General features: G+C 38.3%; 1 protein-coding gene across 1 annotated transcript in view; it reads left to right on the top strand.

Annotated features, from left to right (window-relative positions):
• The first annotated feature begins 11,815 nt into the window (after nucleotides 1–11,815).
• RCBTB2 (RCC1 and BTB domain containing protein 2) overlaps nucleotides 11,816–19,605 on the top strand; it is a 31,486-nt gene continuing 23,696 nt past the window's right edge. The window contains exons 1-5 of the mRNA XM_075708184.1: nucleotides 11,816–11,851; nucleotides 14,729–14,887; nucleotides 15,371–15,521; nucleotides 17,655–17,821; nucleotides 18,525–18,683. Of these exons, the coding sequence (XP_075564299.1) occupies nucleotides 14,762–14,887; nucleotides 15,371–15,521; nucleotides 17,655–17,821; nucleotides 18,525–18,683 (603 nt within the window). The 5' untranslated portion in view covers nucleotides 11,816–11,851; nucleotides 14,729–14,761. The remainder of the gene's footprint in view (nucleotides 11,852–14,728; nucleotides 14,888–15,370; nucleotides 15,522–17,654; nucleotides 17,822–18,524; nucleotides 18,684–19,605) is intronic.

Genomic DNA, 19,605 nt, shown 5'->3' with positions numbered 1-19,605 from the left:
CATGACATTTAGGAAAGAAGAAAAACAAACTGGAGACAGCTCAAATGAAAGGAAGAAAATGAGACAGGTGTAGAACAACTGGCATGTAAGGAAAGGCAGAAATAACCCGATCAGGTTTTTACTTGTACGCATAAAAAATGGAGACCACTTTTCACTTTCACTGTCAGAAATTTGTGCTCCATTTCTGATTTGAATTCCTGTGGCCTTAATTTCTCTCCACTGCTTCTTGTTATGGCTTTTTCCATTAAATTAAAATGCCACTCAGTACCTAATAGTTTCTAAGGAACCTATAAACTGTAATGACCTTTAAGCTGTTTTTAATAAACTAAACAAATAACCTCTTTGAGTATCTCTTATTTTCAAATCACTGATCATCTTCATGGAGCCTGTCCCATTTTCAACTTCTCTGTCAAAACGTATAGTAGCACTATATGCAGCGTCCCACTAGTTGGCTTAAAATACTAATTAGTGGAGGCAAATTACCTTTTAACTACTGTTGATTCCTCTCTTTATATTCAGGAATGACATTAGCCTTTTTCACTTCTACATCCTCTGGCATTACACTTTCAGTTGTTGTTCGCGGACCTCAATCCTTCAGCTAAATGTTCCAGAATGCAGTTTTTCTGCTTGCAGATCTACATCCATTGCTTCTCAATTTAAGGACTTCACTGTATTAAACTGCACTTTGTTTCAGTGGGTCAAATACACCATCTGTTCCACTGATTCTAAGTGTGACCTTCAGCCTAACACAGCACACAGCACTTCCTTGAGTTAAATAGAGCATAACTTTTAGAAAAATATCTAATACTGTTTTAAAATGTGCACTGAAGAATCAATAAACAGTTCACAGCCCAAGATGAAACTTGTTTTAGAGGACAATTACTCTTTGCTTTACTGCCAGTCTGAAAATGAATAACTTCAAGTTCCATTGGGTCTTGTTACCACTGTCTGTATGACTGAAATTATCATGTATATTATTCTATTTACACATGTATCTAAGATCTAGCAAGTTTTTTCCCCCTGAACTGTGCTCAAGAAAGCAGGAAACTGAGAAGGGAACATGGTAACATGTTATAAAGTGATCATTTTATTCTATATAAAGAGAAAACAAAACTATCGGGCACCACAAAAGTCCTTATTGAGCCCAGTGCCCAAAAAAATTCATTGTCTTCCATCCATAGTCTACACAAATCATTATGGGTATCTCTTTTGAATGAAGAAACCACTCCTAGCAAAAAATACTCTCAATTTTATCTTGGAAGAACCAAAAGTGACTGAGCCAACAAAACATATACCCTTTGCAGATTACAATGCATTCAGGATGCATGCATAGAAGTTGAGTGCATTCTGAAGTGTAAAAAATAATTGACAAACTAAAAGGAGACAGCGACTCCACAGAAAACTACAGCCAGTGGCAGAGAACATGCACGCATTAGGGGAGCGCTTTAGGACAGAGCATTGGTAGTCAGTACAGCAATACAGGCACTTCACGTACTATATATGTGAAGAACAGGATGCAAGGCACGTGTAGCATATCACACGAGACTGTCATACGACGCAGCAAGTATGGAGAACATATTGTCCTTACTCCTTTAGTAACTATGAGGACAAGTTCTTGCTATTTTAGGTGCTTATACAAACCTCATTTTTGGACATCCGAAGTCTTGTATCCAAGTGCATCAACCTTCAAAATATCAAAACCTTCTTAGGAGGCTGTGATTCCCACAAGAAAAACTGGGACCTCCCCTAGGAGATAAAGGAATTTAATTTTCAACAGCAAGTTAGTTCCTTAGCTCCAGAGAAAACTTTCTCCTTCTGAATAAGGTTCCCACAGCAATAACCTAACAGTATCATTGAATACCACAGCAAAGGTCTCTCAACATGTACCTCAGCAAGAGAGCGGGGTATTATCACACTCAAGGTAAGAGACATAACCAAGCAAAACAGCCAGGTTGTTGCTTTTAGGAAAGCTTTTCACGTCTATCCTCCTTGGGCGTGCTTAATTTTAAGCATAAATCTTAGGAGAAATAGGAAACTACTTATACCCTCTCACTTCCCTAGGGAAAAAGAGTAAGTGATTGCACGTTGGAACAGCATGGCAGTATTTGACATGCCCTCAACACTCGTCTTCGCGTCTCTCCCTGTGTGGTGCTGCCACATGCATCCAGGCCCAGGCAACAGCTTGAGGCTTGGTGGAAAGTGGCGTTACCTCCCTCAGTGCCGTGCTCGCTCGGGGCCCCCAGGCCTGCCCAAGGCGGCCGTATCATCAAAAGAGACGGGCCGGGGCGGAGAAGACACAGAAGGGGTGCTCTTGGCCGCTCTTGGCCTCTCCTGGCCTCCGCTGGGCAGGAGCGAAGGCCTCTCCGGCAGAGCCAGCGCGGCTCTGCAGCCACGGCCGGGCCCGCGGCAGCCCGGCAGCCCCACCCGCCCTGGGCCCGGAGGCCGCCGCGTTCCACGCTCCTGCCGCAGTAGGTGGGCCCCGGGGAGGCGCTAACCCCCTTCCCTCCTCCTCCTCCTCCTCCCCCCTTCTCCCTCCCTCCCTTCGCCGCTGAGGAGGCGACTGAGCGCGGCGGCATCGTCCCTCGTCTCACTGGAGGGGGGAGGAGGAGCCGCCGCCGCCGCCGCTTGCGGGGAAGGTAAGCTACGGGGCACGGGGATGGCCGCCGCCACCTGCCCCCGCCCTCCCCGACCCCCTTCCGCGGGCAGAGCCCTGCGCGCCCGCCCGCCGAGGAGCGCGGAGGCGCGGCGGGCGGCACCGCCGCTGTGGGCCGGGCCCAGGGCGAGACCCTGGCGCCGGGCTCCGGCCCTTCCCGCCCAGCGGCCGCCCCCGTTGGCTGCGCCGGTGGGGCGGGGCGGGCCCCCGGCAGGCCGCTGCGGCCCGCGGCCTGGCCCAGCCTCAGGCCGAAGGGGCTCCGGTGAGGGGGGAAAGGTGGCTTTCCTTCCCCAGGCTGCCCTTTGGCCACCCCACTCGTGGGCATGGGTGGGGAGGGAGGGTTGGGGAAGGGTGCTGTCGCCTGTTCTGCGTGTGCTGGGCCGGTGTGGAGTGGTGTGTGGGGTGGTGTGGAGTGGTGTGGTGTGGTGTGGAGTGGGATGGAGTGGTGGGGTGGAGTGGGGTGGGGTGGAGTGGGGTGGTGTGAGGTGGAGTGGTGTGGATTGGGGTGGGGTGGGGGGTGAGGTGGGGTGGGGTGGTCTGGCGTTCCCCTGGCTTATGCTTCCCAGGCACCTGGTTTATAAATGGCTGATAACAGAGGGTTTGCTAGTTTTGTCAGGGCTACATTTGTATAGCGTTGGAGAGCTCTGTCCGCAAGCGTGCAGGGGCAGCCTGAAGCTCTTGGTACGTTACAGACAAGCTTAGCTTGATGGCCAGTTACAGTTTTAATGCCGAGAAGGAACACTTGGGAAACCAAGGATTGTTAATGTGTGGGAGATGGGAGGATTGCATTGTATTTCCTCCTGGTGGAGATGAAAGTCCTAATACTGATGGGTAAAAAGAGAGGGCACAATTAGCAAAGGGATTTTACTCCAGGTTATGAACTGAGCAAGGTCTGCAGCCGGTTGTGTTTGTGCACCATCGGAAATGATTGGGGCTGAACTAGCGGTGAAGGATGTGAAAGCAGACATGGAGTAAGGGAAACATGGAGAAATAATGATCCTACTGAATGTGGGGTAAGAGAGCTAATACTGTCCAGGTATGAGAAATAAATGTGACAGAATGACACTGGATGTGAATGATGTGATGTAAAGTACTTTACATTACTTTACTTACTGTGAAGTAACAGGAAGAGATTGTGTTGATAAAAAAATGAGTCAAGTGTATCATTGCTTTGAGAAAAGAAAATTATAAGAGCTTTTGGTGGTGTCTGCCATAGACCACAAGAGTTGGATTTGGGTAAGGATATCACTTACTGAGAGATACTATGAGGAATTATGTCACAGGTGGATTTCTTTCGCAGATACAGATAACAGCATCATTTGGGAAGGACATACCGTGATCCAGCTGTTCTTACATATGACTGCTGTAAGCTTACCAAATAAGCAGTGAATTGCTTTAGACTTGCTCTCAGTAAGTACTATGAAAAATTCTGAGAAGAGCTGGTTTATTAGTCAGCTTGTGATCTTGGATCACATTTTTAATTAGATTAAATAGAAATAAAATAGAGGACTAAACAGAGGCAGGTTTGAAATTCTCAATTTTAGAAGGGCAAACTTTGAAAAATCAAGAGGATTGATTAGTGACGTTAGCTGCACTGGAGTCCTAAGGGCCCTAGAAGCAAAGAAGGTATGAAGCTGCTTTACGCCAAAGGTAGAATCTGTTTGGAATTTGTATCTAAAAAATGAGAAAAGGTCTACTGAAAAGAACTTTACCCATCTCAAAAAGGATTTTAGGAACAAAGACTAGAAAAAGGGCAGATAAGCAAAGAAAAATATAAGAGAGAAAGTGCAGTTCTAAAGTGAAAATTGACAAAAGTAATTCTGAGTTCGTTATAGGCAATTGTTTTTAAAGCTTCTTTAATCATGTAAGTAAAAACAAGAATAGAAGACCACAGGTGATAAAGTTGAGGTGAAATAACCTTGGCATCATGATTCATATGATATGTTGCAGTTTGGAGGAGACTGCTGCAGTGGGTAGACTTAATATTAGCTGCTTAAGCTTATACCACAAAGACTAACATTTTGTCTCTTAATTATTTTTTAAGAGTTGGGAAACCTCTGTGTGTTACGTCTAATCCAATGCTGTTGCCACTTAACATTGGTCAGTTCCAGTATCAGAAGGCTGTTAAAGAAATACCCAAAATGGACAGTTACACAGTCATTTACTCATAGAGGAAGCGGGCTAACTTTTCTTTCATATACACATTCTATTTACTATTTTATCTCTCTCTTCTATTTTTATGCAGACAGCTATAACTATAAAAGTTTAAACTATCAGAATTCTCAGCTCCAGGTATATAATACCTGTTCTGTGTGTGTGTATATATATTTTTTTTTTTTTTTTTTAAGATATGCATTTATATATGTGTGTTTGATGTATATACCTAGGCAAATTCTGACTTTGTGTTGGGGAAAGATTGCACCGTCCTCCCACCCGCTCAGGCATTGCATGCTGGGTTCATAGGAAGTGCTCTGGCAAGTGCTCAGTGTTATAGGGAAGCGTAGCTATAGCCAGATGCATGCTGGAGCCGTGCTAGACATTGTCTTGGAAAAGCTGTTCTCTTGGTGACCCAACATGTAGCCCTCGTAGCTGTAGGCAGGAACCCTTATCATGGACCAAGGCTCCGATGTGCAGGAAAACTCTGCTAAACTGAAGTAAGCAAGGAATGTAGAAAAGCAAGCCAGGTTTGGTTTAGTGGTGCTTCTGGGCTTGTTTAGGTTTTTTGTTAAGGCTTAGTATGTTTTAGAAGATACATTTTATAAATTAAAGCTTTTAGTCTAAATGACGCTATAATGGCCTTCCTTGGACATCTAAGGAAGTGATTAAAGGTTAGAACTGTAGAAGCTGTGAATATTTCTTCTTTAACAGCTGGGGCAAACTGTGAGGTCAAAGATCCAACAGCTAGACCTGGTATATGGCTCAACGTTTGGTTGGATCAGGTAACTGCAGACTGCTAAAAATTTAGCCTAGGTCAGATCCCATTAGAGGTGGCACAACAAAATGCATGCATTTGCATGCTGTTTTTCTGTTAATGCAATATAGTATTTATGATTGTGTAATAACAGAAAGGGTCTTCCCTGACATGCTGTTCCTATGGCATTGAACTGATGTCCAGTCAGGCTCCCATATGCAGGTGCATTGCCACCTAACATCTGAAGCTTGTATGTGGCTTATCCTGAAAAACTTGATGACCTGTTAGCTTTTCTTAAAGCTTTAACATATTCTGTACTAAGATTCTTCAAGTTTCTAAAAATATAATAGCTGTTTCTTTCACATATTTATTGCATTATTTTGAATTATTTTGCTCTGTTACGTGGTTAATATATTTAATAAAGTTCTTTTAAAACCAAATCTTTGGAATACTTTTGTTTCCCTAAAGCCGATTCCTCAAACTCTGATGTCAGAAGGTCAAAATGAAGAATCAGTATAAGTTTAAATTCTACCAAATCAATTATACGTTAACTTGAATTTTATATAACGTTTAAAATAGGCAAGAGCTAACAGTTGCATCAGTTGTATTTTGTTATGTCTGTGTGTATGTACAGATTACAGGAACTGAAGTGTGTTTAGAGTCTGGCTAACAATTCAGCAAAGAGGAAGAGCTTTTCAAGTTAATTTTCTGAAAATCTTGGATCAGCCACATTAAAAAATGCGAACAAATGTTTTTCTTCAGCATCTGAGGTTAGATTTAGGTTACACTAGATTACATTAGGTTAGATGTAGATACAGGATTGACATGCTGTTCCCAAGAGACTGTCTAACAAAATGTTTGATTATTTTAATATACTTCAAGGTCTGGAGATAATGCTAATTATATTTTTTTATCTTTTACTGCAGAAGTAAACCACTAATGATGTGAAAATGACTCCAGCATCCTCCTATAATGCTTTTCAGCATTGAAGGTAGTTCTTGCATTGTTTCCATGATCTGAAACACTTGATTGCTTTCAAAAGGTGTTTTTGCACCTGTAGAAAGAAGTGTAAATATTTTTAAGTTGAAATATTTTTTGATCGACACCTCCTTATCAGGCTTTTTTAGCTGCTGATGTTGACATTTCAGTCAGTCTTATTAGAGGCTTAATTTTAGTATAAAGTTCATTACTATTTTCGAGTCTTTTTATTTCCGGTTTTCATTATTTTGTTACATAGTTTCTCTTTCTTATTAGTTGTTAGTTGCTTTATTCAAATCTTCATTTTTTTCAGTCAAGTAGATGGGTAGCCAAAGCTTTGAAATGTTTTTTTCAGGGTGACTGTAGGGTTTATGGAATGAGAAAAGAATTTGAGATATTTTTTCTTTTGCTTTAAACATTTTCCCTCTGGTGGATGATTGATTTTTTCAGTCACTTCCACTCTTGTTGCTCGCTGGTAAACAATACAGCATTCTACATCAGTGATGATGACAGACAGCAGTTCTAAGGGGAAGAAAAGTAATTGAAATAGGAATGGGAGAAATAAAGAAACTCAACATGAGCAGTGTGTCTTACCATCAAATAGGACTTTTAAAAGTCTTAATTTGATTTTTATAAAATCATCTAGTCAAATTGTCTTGCTAGCCGAAAACCCCAAGGTAGGTTTTTTTTGGAGGTGAGGGGAAGGTGTCCCAGGAATCTACATACGATTTTTCAAAGCAATTTTGCCACATAGGGCAGAAATTTCACACCAGACCCTAACACTTATTTTTAAACCATTGGAGAGTTGAAAAATCATGCTCTTTGTTTTCTTTCCTGTCTTCTCGCTTATTTCAATACATTTTTCCCTGAGGTATTTGCTCTTTATCACAGCAGTATTGAACCTGTATTGAAGGATGGTGCTAAGCATGGGTAACAGAACAGTATTCCCACTATCTTCCTTGCTTTTCATGTGCCCATGTTTTCTTTTGTGTGTTGTTTGCATCTTATTCTTCACTGCTTTCGTTCTTGGCAACCAATTTCTTTTTGGGGGTGATGATGTTACTGGAAAAAAAGGCCTTTGCAGTTAGGTTTCAAGCATCTAGCTCCAATACAGCATACTGCATGTAGATGAACCTCTGAGTTTCTTGGATCTAGCCTCTAAACTTCATGTAGGTTTGCTCTTGCAATTAGTAGGCAGCCAGTGGGGCTTGCATCAGGAGCCGAGAAGTCACAGTCTGGTGTCAGGAAGCAAAAAGGGAACAAGAGACGACTATGCTTTAGGTGGAGATACCAGTTTTTCAAACAATCACTTAACTGTTTCTCAACGTCTGCAATTTCTTGGTAGTGGAAAATACTGCATCAGTGGAAGAATGAATGGCAAGATGAGTTCTGTCAGTTTATTGTCAGCACGGGACAGAGTAATGACATTTCACTTTTGTACATGAAGAAGGAAGGTAATTTTGAAAATAGACTCATATCTTCCCAGAAAGGGAATGTGACCTGTTCAGTAGGAATAACTGACAATATTATTGGTCTGTCTTCTGCAAGATTGCTTGGACAGGTTAGCATCATTTCATGACTACTCCGGTAGGAAACTGCTGAGAAATCAAGAATATCACAGGAGGTTAGGCTCCTTTCCTAAAGGTGTCAGCAAGTCCCATTTTTCTGTGACTTTTTCCTCCTAATCTTTCCTAAGCCTGTGGTTGGAGTCCTTGGGGAAGAACCTCCAGACAGACCTTTGCTTCAGTAGTTGAAATTCATAAATGCTCAGATTAAGTGGGAGGAAATACTAAGTGGAGTTCTGAAAATTTTTGTTTGCTTGCCAAGTTCCTGGAGAGAGAATCTACAAGAATGTTTACATTCAAATAAGTCAGTGAACCTGTTTAAATATTTAGGATTAAATGGTCTTAGACTGCTAATAGAATTTGGCTACTAAAACTAGTATTTGTGTTCCTTAAGAAAATCTTATCTGTACCACAGAAGCGTATGTGCCTTACCCAGAGACCTATCATGGCTGGACCGGGTCCAGGGTCAGAACTTTCAGATTCCAAGACCTAAACTCAGACTGCTGGAGTATGCTGTCCAAGTTCTTAAATTGTACTTGGATTCCAGATAAGAGACTTGTGAAAGTTTAATATAAATATTTTTGTATTAGAATGCCGTGCACTTCCTCAAGAAATGGATGTTTACAACAATGAAGTTTTCTCCTTTAGATCTGCACTTCGGAATTTTTTTAAACACAGCTAGTGAAAATGTATATAAAGTTTTAATACAGGAGAAATATTTCTTGCTTACCTTTTTACTTTCTAAAGTAAGTATTGCATTTTTTTTTAAATGTAGTGGGTAGGTATTTTAAAGTAAGGTTCCTTAGCAATTATACACATATTGCAAGATTTAGTAGATGAATGAGCCCAATAACTTGTCTGAAATAGCTAGGGTATGCTTGTCTCTGTACCTGAAGTACTCAAATGTACAGTTTTTTATCTTTTAATTTTTGATGAAAATACTGTTTTTTCTTTGCTTAACTGTATATACAATGGTTATTTTTCTGGAGTGAAGATTCCTACGAGTAGGTAAATATGAATCATCACTAGTATTTTAAAGGTATACAGATAAGAATGATTCTTAGACAGGTTTAGTAACTCTTAGACAGGCTTAATAATATTTTTCTTGTCTGTATTTTCAGGATCCCAGGGTGAATATGTACTCTTAAATCAATTACAGGTTCTTAGAAAGAACATCTTTGCAGATGCAGACATGTGGCAATCAGTTCATACTTTTATTAGAATATGTGAATTTGAATAAAAGAATAAACTGCTATAAATTGAGCCATCCCATGTACTCCTGTTGGGCTGCTCAGAAATAAGGTGTCTATGTTTGCAGAACAGCTTGAAGAATGGAGTTGCAGGGTAATTTTCTCTTAGTTATATATAAGATAAACCATGTTGTAACTTTTGACTTGTGAGGACACGTAGGTGATCTTTGTTCCTGAAAAGTTAGTTCAAAACTGTCAGCATGTTTGTGGGACTGAAAAAGTAGTGGGCTGGAGAACCTTTCATGGGGTAACTGAAATGGTCCTTCTTGATGTATCTTTCTTTATACTAACAAATAAACTGCTTTTGAAGTCAAACTATGCTTTTGTCTAAACAGAAGCAATTGAATTGAAATACTTGAAGAATCGTGAATATCAGTTATGTATCAAATGGCTTGAGGAAGGAAATACAGAATTTTGCATTTATTTAAATTAGAAAATTCATAGTTAATAGTTACTGTCTTGGGGAACACATCAGCCCTGTGGGCTCAGTATAGGCTAAGGATGGCCAAGAAGTGGGTAACATGTATCAGCATTGCTAGGGAGTGCTGGAAATTGATGCTGCAGCATATTGGATAGCCTTGATATTTGGTTTCACAGTAGGGCTACTCACATACTTGAAATTAAATGTTTCAGAATTGCAGTTTGGTAATACAGTCCTGCTCAGGCTGTGGTTGTGCCAAAGGCCTTAATTGGGTGAGTTGTTTCTAGTTCAGATAAAGTACACAAAATCAACTGGTTGCATTCTTGTTGTTTGGACAAGTAAGTATGTTGAAGAAAATAAGAAAATAACAAATCACTTAACAGGGAGAGCTTAACAAGTTGCCCTGTATCCATTAAGTTGTAAAGCTTGGTAAGTGGCCACGTGTGCTTATGCAGGGCTCTTGTTCAGTTGCACGTGCGTATCCGTCTGGTGCCGTTTAGTTCTTAGCTGCTGCTCCAGCGTGGCATGGGTACCCTACACGTCCTGTATTACATCTGCCAGCCCCATTTGGTGTTGGGGATCCCCAAGGTCATCTCAAACAGCAGTAGGTGCTAACGTGTGGGGAACTGAATCAGCCATTTAGCCTTTCCTACTTGAAAGGGAATATGACTTAGCTTCAAGTTATTTTGGTTTGGTTGTATGCTTGAGCCTTAAGCTCACAGTCAACATGGACAAGAAAGTAGCTGGACTTTCACACATGAGCTGAATTTATCATTTAATGTCTCAAACTAAGTGTATGAAATGCACTGTGTGTATGCAGATTTGGGGGGTTTGTTAAAGCATAAGCTTAACTGTGCATATTCAGTATAGTTGAGCTGCAGCAATTGTTTGGGTTTTTTATTTGTTTCAAGTAAATAAAAATAATTTTTGTTTATTCAGTAAATCAAATAATATTTGTTAAATCATTAACATTTATAAAATTTAAATCATATGAATTTCATGTATTCTGTGTCCTTGGCCTAGGCCTCATGGCATGAAGTCTTACATGAGAGACATGTTTAGTACTAAGTTAGGTAGTTTTATAAAACTACATTTGATACTTCTTTTAAAGTGTGGTATGCCTCTGAAAAGTAGCTAAGTAAAATGGTAACTTCTTGTTTGTTGGATGTTATTCTGCCTGTAGGCAGAATTTTAGAGATTTAATTTTCAGTGAAAAGTAAACAGTTGTTTAGCATTGCCTGAACCAGTATACCTCAAAGAAAATTATGTGTACAACTTCCTCACTTGTTGAGTAGAAGAAGCTTGCACAGCTTCAGAGCTGCTTACTCATTTTTGCAATTTTACTGGAAATGGAGTTGTATGGCTTCATGTTAGGAAATAATTCAAGGATAGTAGAGTTGTGCATATTTATTTGGGAAGAAACATCTGATCTGAAAATCTGTTTCTGTTGATGATGCATGTAATGGAAATTATGCAAGTCATTTACAGGGCTGGCAATATTTTCTGAAACAGAGTGAATATTTTAACAATTCTCAGTAAAGCTGAAAAGACCCAAATGTTTTTCTGACATTGGTTTTCAGAATTGAACTGGAATATTTGAAGGCTTAAGTCAGAAATGAAAAGCTCCAGCCAGTGTGCTTTTTCTTTGCTGAAAGAAATGTGTTGAAAAATTGCATCGGCAAGATTCTAAATTTATTTTTACTGCAATAAAAAGACATTGGAGTGTTGTGTTTAATAAAACTTCTTCCTTTCCAATCACAGTCAGATTAATTTTACTACTTGTTTTCAAAAAATATTTTGTCCAAGAATTACTTGTTTAGGTAAGAATACAGAAGAGCAGAGTCTGTCTAACTCATCACTGTACAGTTGAATATAAAACCAAAATTGACTGAGCTTCATGTTTCTTGTTTTCTTACCCCACGGAAGCAAATAGTTATGGCTTAATATTAAGTAAAGTATTGCTGCAGCAATATGATATGGTGATTTTAATCACAGTTCTCTCTCTGCAGGGGGACACAAGCACAAATCCATATGGAGGATGAATCTCCTTCTTCTCAAGGAGTCAGTGTCAAGGTCAGAGTGTGAATTTGTATTGAGAATTCCGTACTGCTCCACTCAAAAGGAAGAAGCCTGGTTCCATTTAGCAGTAGCTTAGTACGTGCTAGTAGCTTTCAAGATAAACAGAACACCAAAACTATAGGTAGGAAGATGATACTAGCGAAAGAAATGTTGCTTATGTGATCCACAAAATATTAGAAGAACGATATATTCATTTTAATTAGGTTGAATTGCTCCTTTGGCTTACAAGGCTGGTTTAATTTAATATTAAGTTCTAAAGTTACATGTTCCAACCTAATGTTTCAACAACATAAAATTGTTGGAATTAAGTTTTGTAGCATAACTTAATGTAAAAACTTCCTCCCATTTTTCTCTTTTATTTTCTTTGAACACTCTATGTAAAACTTATTGAAACATCATTCAGATTTTGAGCTTAATGATGATGCCTTGTAAGGTAATATGTATGACAAATAAAACTGAATAACCAGCTTTCAAACTGATTGCTGAGGTCAAATGAAGTGTAGAAGGTTTAGGAATTCTTGAGGCATAACTGATACACCTTTGGGATAGGTAGCTGGACCATATGAAATCTCAAATTCTGGTCTAACTCTGTCTTTCATGACTTTGTGCAATATGAGGGAACTGATCACTTATGGGACATAAATATTGGCAGGCTGATAGTTCAAGCTGTCTTTCATATTTTTGGGAGAAGTGTGGGAGGGGAAAAAATCTTGAAAGATGAGAGAATATCTCTTACTGAGTTGAATGTAATAATTCCAGAGATAGGATTTGGATTATGGATATTTTTTAGTCTGACAAAGTTTGTTGTTATTTCTTTTGTTAAAAAAAAAAAACAAACCCACCAAAACCAGTATCATGTTTCCCTTGGGTGCTTTTTATAATAGTGGGGTTTTTTCCTTCAGTTTGTTATTTTAATGTTAAGAAATCCTACAGTTTGGATTTTTTTAACCTGTTAATTATGAGGGTAGAACATGAGCGCTTTGTAGAAGGAGGTTACAGAAGAAACCTTTTCTATTTAAGATTAATGCGTTCTGACCCTGTGTACTTGGAACTTAGAGCCCACATTTTAAAGAAACCAATATATTATTCCAGTAAGGATATCTGTACAACTGAAGGGCACCCTGACTGTCCTTTTGAACCTCAGGCTTCATCAGTCTTGAGCAAAAGTGGGATGCAGTTTTGTTGATGCAATTGGAAGACTAGTTTGTGATGCTTTCAGTATTCATTATCATATTTTAAAAGTGCCTAAAATCCTCCATAGAATTAATGCTAGCTTCTTGACATCAAACAGATTGTTCTGTGAAGAGCAGATGAATGAAGCCTGATTCCGTATGGATTCTTGTCCTTAGTCTCTTATAACCCTGCTATGTGTCATGGAGGACAGCATTTGCTAGGACTAGCTTCGACCTACTTGCTTGCTGACTTATTTCATAACATACATGTCTGATTGTCCAGCTGCCTGCCAAATGGATTGTGTCAGCGGAATCTTACTTCCCTTTCACTTGCAAATTTGAAATGCAATGAAACTTGCAAAAATGAAATTGGTCAGTTATTTGGTGTGAGGAGATGGGGCAAGAACTAGTGTGATCAAAGCCACAGCTTTTCTTTAGGGAAGACGACCAGCCCTCCTTTCCCTTCCTCAGAAGTATACTATAAAGAATTGTGTGATTAACTGCTATTTGTTTAAAGATTTTAATTCAGGATTAATTTAGAGATTATTTCTTTAGTTTCAAATATTATCTATGTTTCTGTGTACATTTTTTCATAGGAAGTGATACTAATCAAACAAGCAATATCTTTATGACTGATATAATGTGCTTCAGACTCCAGACTAGAATTTATTCACATCTTCACTTCAGTCAGAGGTAGAAAAAATTATATCCTGTAACGAATCATTTTGTAAGTCTGCTATTTGCTAGAAATAAACTAATGATGCAGTCCTCACTGTTACATGGTGAACTACATAATGCCTGTGATAGGCAAAATCTATTCTTGCTTACCTTCTGATCTGGCAAGTAGTGCTGCCTTTCTTGAGCCTGTTTTAATTTCAGTAAAGAAAATTCAATGCATGCTCCATGCAAAATTTCCTATTAAATTTTGATACTGCAACATTTTTCTGATTTATGATATACTAAAGCAGTAGAAATGTTGCATGAGAGTCAGACATTAGCTTGACTGGTTTTAAGGTGTGATCTGTTTTTCTTTTCCTTTAACTATAAACTTGTCATTTGTCCTTGGCTAAGATGGAGAATGCTCAATTATCTTTTTGCTTTTGTTATATGTCTACTTAGATAAAATGCAGATATTCTTAGGAAGTTCCCAAAGATTCAATAATTGTTGAAACACAGAAGTAAATTTCAGAAGTAAAGGAGAAGGAAAAAGTTTCTCAAGTTTTCTTAAGTTTGCATTTTCAATGCATGAAAACAAATGTGTATATATTTCAAAGATAAGTATATTCTTGGGCAGATTTGTATGGTTTCTTCTTTTACTACCAATTTTAGCACCAGAGGAGAAGACACAAATTATTTTCAAGTTTTGCATGTATACTTTACGCTTTATATTAGATTTATATCTACATTGAATTCTATAAGCTAGCAGTTATGTTGTATGAATATAGTGAAAATACAACCTCACTGTTTAACTTCTTATAGGATACTTTTCTCCATGCATGTAGATGCTTTCTTTCTAGGTCAAGATGCAGCTTATTTGTTTATTTTAATGGCTTCCCTCCAAGTATTGGTCTAGAATTCAAATACTGGTTTCTGGTTGAGCAAGGAGATGGTGGTGTTTCTCTAAATTTATCCTTTTTACTGTGCAAAGGTATACATTTCTCTCTGTCTAGGTATTTGATATCATTTTTTATAATATCAGGTCTTGGAGGCAACATTATTGTCAGCCCTGAAGATGCTGGATGTTGGGAAATGGCCAATTTTTTCTCTCTGTTCCCAAGAAGAGCTCAAGTTAATTCGTCAAGCCTGTGTATTTGGCAGTGCTGGTAATGAAGTGTTGTATGCAACTGAAAATGACGAGGTAATTGTCCCAGAGTGTGTATGAACATGATGTATTCAGTCATTTATGTATCAGGTTATTCTGAAAGCCAGTATAATGATAGTATACCTAGAAAAAGTTGCATGCAAAAATGCCTGATCATTTTGATTGCTACTAAAACATTTTCAATTCAAATTAATGGCTTCCTACCACCATCGGAGGATAAAGAGAAGATGGAGTTTAACATTTCTTGGAGGAGCATGGTGATGGGGTGAGAGGCAATGGACACAAGATGGGAGATGGAAAATTCTGATCCAGTTGTAGGGAAAAAAATTTATGATGAGAGTGGTTAAATCCTGGCGGAGTTGTGAGATCTTTTCCTTGGAGGAGTTCAAGACTCAACTGGACATGGCCTTGAGTCAAATGATCTATTTAGGCCTTTGTTGAACAGGGGGTTGGACTAGTTGACATTTAGAGTTCCTCCATTTCAACCTAAATTATGATTCTGTGATTCTTTTACAACAGGTTTTTGTGCTTGGCATGAACTGCAGTGGGTGTTTGGGAACGGGTGACATGCAGAGCACTATTGAACCAAGGAGGTTAGATTCTCTATGCGGCAAAAAGATAGCCTGTCTGAGTTATGGAAGTGGCCCTCATGTTGTTCTTGCTACAGAAGGTAAAGTATGATCTGAATGTTGCTTTTTCAGATACGTCCACATTCATTAGTCCAGCAGGTGTGAAAGGTCTGTGCTGGTAACGCAAGAGAGGAACTGGGACAGACATTCTGGGCTATCAAGTCCAACATATTTTCATTGGTGAACATGACATGTCAGCTAGCTCTGTTCACAGCTAGTTCTTTTCAAAGTTTTTCAAGCTCTGCTTTGATCTTGTTACTATTTTTGGAAGTTTTTTTTTTTTTTACTTTGCAGTAAAGTTTGGAACTTCGAATTGCTTTTGAACTGCATTAGTGGCTACTTTACGCCCATATGTTCTTGTGCCAACATTGTCCTTTACCTAAAATGCATCTTTTTCCCTCCTGTACCTACTCTTGAATATGCTTTAAAGACCAGTTATATTGCCTCTCAGCCTTTTGTTTTCTGTTGTCTCATTGACCCTCTATTATCCACATCATGCTAGTGGCCCTTCTGTTCATAATCAAGTACATTATTCTCGAAGACAGATGACTAATATCGTGTTCCCAGTGAGGTTCTGTTAGAGTCTGACTGATGATGTTAAGGTTTGTCTCTCTCTCCATTAAAGAGAAGCAATCTTTTTGAGTAGTCTAGATTAGATGACTAAAGGTAGGTGAGGGGAATTGTGTTGTAAATGTGTGACTGTTCTTTCTATTCAGTTACATTCCACCATTTTCTCCAGTCTTCAGGATAAACCATTCTGGATGCTTTTTCTATATGTATCTGTATTCTTCTGAGCTTTGTTGCTGGCAGATCTCACTGACACACTCATTCTCCTTACCCAGATGATGAACTGAAGTACTGCAAAAGAACAGGTCCAGAACTGATCCTTGATGATTTTTACTCATAACTCCATTTGCATGAATAATTTCCATTCAGTACAGCCCCTTTTAAACTACCATTCAGAAAGCCCTTACATATTTCACAATTCTTTTGTTAATTACTATCATTTCCAGTTTACGTTGTATGTTTCTAAATGGCTGTTTCACCTGTTTACTGAAATTTGTATTCTCATGTTGGTGAAAGGAAGAGAAAGTTGTTTGCTTTTGACAGGATAAAGTCATTAGATTTAACCTGTTATTGTAGAGAACTATTGGTTTAGTGTAGCACATTCTGACTTTGTAGTTCTGAGGAAACCCTTCTCAGGGATAAGGAGTTTGGTGATCTCTTTAGAAATCTGATGGAGTTGCATGTCAAACCTAGCTCTCCTGCAATAACAGTGTGATTTAAGTTTAGAAAATGATGATGATGATAGACAAGATGAATGTAGGACAGCTGTTTTTCAAGTCCTGCACTACTGTAACTAGAGGACACTTGATTTAAAACAGATGAAACAAAGTGAGTACAAAAATATGTTAGCTTCATGGATAATGGGCCAATATATGTATATTAAAGAGAATCAGAAGTACCTGGCAGTGTCTGTACTGTAGTGATTGTAAATGCTTGGGAACTGCAAAAAGTGACCAGGCTGGTGTTTCCCTTAAAGAGCACCTTTTTTCTGTTGTCAGTTGGAGACAGAATTTTGCACTAGGTGGACCATCAGCCTAACCCAGTCAGACATTTCTTGCATTTCTAATTTTACTAGCATGTTTCTCAAAATACAGGACATGAATAGTGTATTAAATAATAAGTAAATATGTTTATTAATAAGCAATAATAAGTTTTTCTTACAAGCATCTTCATGTACGTTGTAAAGGAATGAAAGCTTGTTATTTGAATTTTCCAAAGTGGGAAACAGTGCCAAGGCATAGACAAGAAATTTTGATTGATTGTCAGTAACAACGAAATTGAAAAGGGGTCTCCTGACTGTCATTTCATCCTTCTCTCTTCTGTATTGCGCTATGTCCTTTCTTTTAGCTATATGATTTCCTTTACTAAGATTATGGCGATACTATCCTTTTGGATTTGTGGTCAACACTATGTGAAGGTAGCATTGGTATGTCCATGGGCTTAAGAGCCCCAAAAGGCAGATGTATATACACACACACACGTATACACACACACACACTTAAATATGTATATTGTTATTGAATTTGACTTTACAGTTTGTAATTTTATGTTGTGTACTTATTGGAAAAATAGAGATTTTAAACCAGCTTTTTACATTTTTATTATAGAAGGAGAAGTGTATACATGGGGTCATAATGCTTATAGTCAGTTGGGCAATGGTACAACAAATCATGGTTTCGTTCCCTGTCAAGTCTCTACTAACTTGGTGAACAAGAAAGTCATTGAAGTTGCCTGTGGCTCTCATCATTCTATGGTGTTAACATCTGATGGAGAGGTGAGAATAGCTGGAATAAATCTCTCTTTTCTCTTAATGAAATTCACATATGTGAGAAACAGGAAAACATTCTGCACCTAGAGCATTAGACCTTGTTTCTTGCTATCCTCACAGTGCTGATGCAATGCAAATGTTTGATAAAAATGGAAGACCTCTTAGGGTCTAGCTGCTTTGAAGTGCGTGCAGAACATCAACTTCTGTGCCACATCTGCTTGTAATAAGAAATTATAGTTTCTTTGTAGACGGCAGCCAGTTCCTTCCTATGCTATGCTCTACTGTAAATGCTTAACAGTGTTAAAGCTGACATTAATATAAATCATGTTCATGTAAGGAGTTCTACCCACCAAAGTAAAAAGTTTTCTGTCACTTACTTTGAGGTGCCATTTGTGTCCAGTTAGCCATTCTACTTTGGGTTCTGGAAAACTAGCAATGGATTCTTCCAGCATTAATGCAGCTGTCATGTTGCCTCTTACCTTTGATTGGCGGTGTATAAAAGAATGGAATATATAAATATTATAAGTGGCATAATTTTGATAGAAACAGTTAAATTGTAAACCTATGTATCTGCCTAGATCTTTAAAAGAATACATCCACTTGAACTCAAAATGTAATTTTTTATGCGTATAACTTTTTTTCTCTCTTGAATATGTACTTTGAACTGTATGTTATATAGCCTTCTTTTATGACAATTCTCTTACAACAGGTATACACATGGGGTTATAATAACTCAGGCCAAGTTGGATCTGGTTCAACAGCTAATCAACCAATTCCTCGAAGAGTTACCAGCTGCCTACAAAATAAAATAGTGGTTAATATAGCTTGTGGACAGATGTGCTCTATGGCTGTGGTTGAAAATGGAGAGGTAAGAAACTTCAAGTGAATTTTCTGACTGAATTTTATTTTATGTAGTATCAAGGGATGTAGATCATTTCAAACCTGTCAGTAATGAGCTACTACTCAGAAAACAAGCATACCTTTCCAGACTCCCTCAAATCTACCTGCTTATACTGCTTATAAAAACCTTTGTCATAAATTGTCCTGCACATTCTGACATACTTAAGCACAGCTTCCTATCCATGCTGATTATGGTTTCTTCTTTAGAAAGGAGGTAGAGTGAAACAGGGAAAATGTGTTAACTAACATTTGTTTTATGGCTTTTTGGTTTATGAGATTACTCATAAATTTTAGCAGCTATTACTCTATATCAACTATTGAAGTTGGCTTTGAATTGAAGGAATTCAAGTATCAAATTTCAAATTTACTTGAAAATACAGTTCTGAAGTAAAAAGAGCATTGTGAAAGTCAGGAGATTTTTACAAATTTTGGGATTAAATCATATCAAATCTATATATGTATACTTAGCATTTCATGCTAGCTTCATTTTTCTCTGTGTAAAAATAACTAAGTTTGCGTCACTGATTTACTGATTTTTAAAGCTGGTATTATATTCTAGCAAAAATGAAGGCACTGATTAATACATTATTCCACTGCTGTCTTTAGCAGTCATAGAAAAATGAATTATTGTCTATACTAGAGTCTTAAGTATCAAGAATGTGAGAATAATCAGTGAATGCTATTTTAATTTTCAGTGTTCATATATGCACACTTCATCTCAAGAGGAAACAGAGAAAATAAAAATATATACATTGCATATATTTGCTCTACTGCAGTACCCCTTGAATCCCTCATTTTTTTTTATCCTCATGGCAAAGATACAAAGAGGTTGTAGTGTTCTTGTTGTTTTAGTCATATGAGCTGAAGATTTTGGGCAGCCTACATCCTCT

Source organism: Pelecanus crispus, chromosome 1, assembly GCF_030463565.1.
Source record: "Pelecanus crispus isolate bPelCri1 chromosome 1, bPelCri1.pri, whole genome shotgun sequence".
Taxonomy (NCBI): Eukaryota; Metazoa; Chordata; class Aves; order Pelecaniformes; family Pelecanidae; genus Pelecanus; species Pelecanus crispus.
This window is presented reverse-complemented; position numbering and strand designations above follow the sequence as displayed.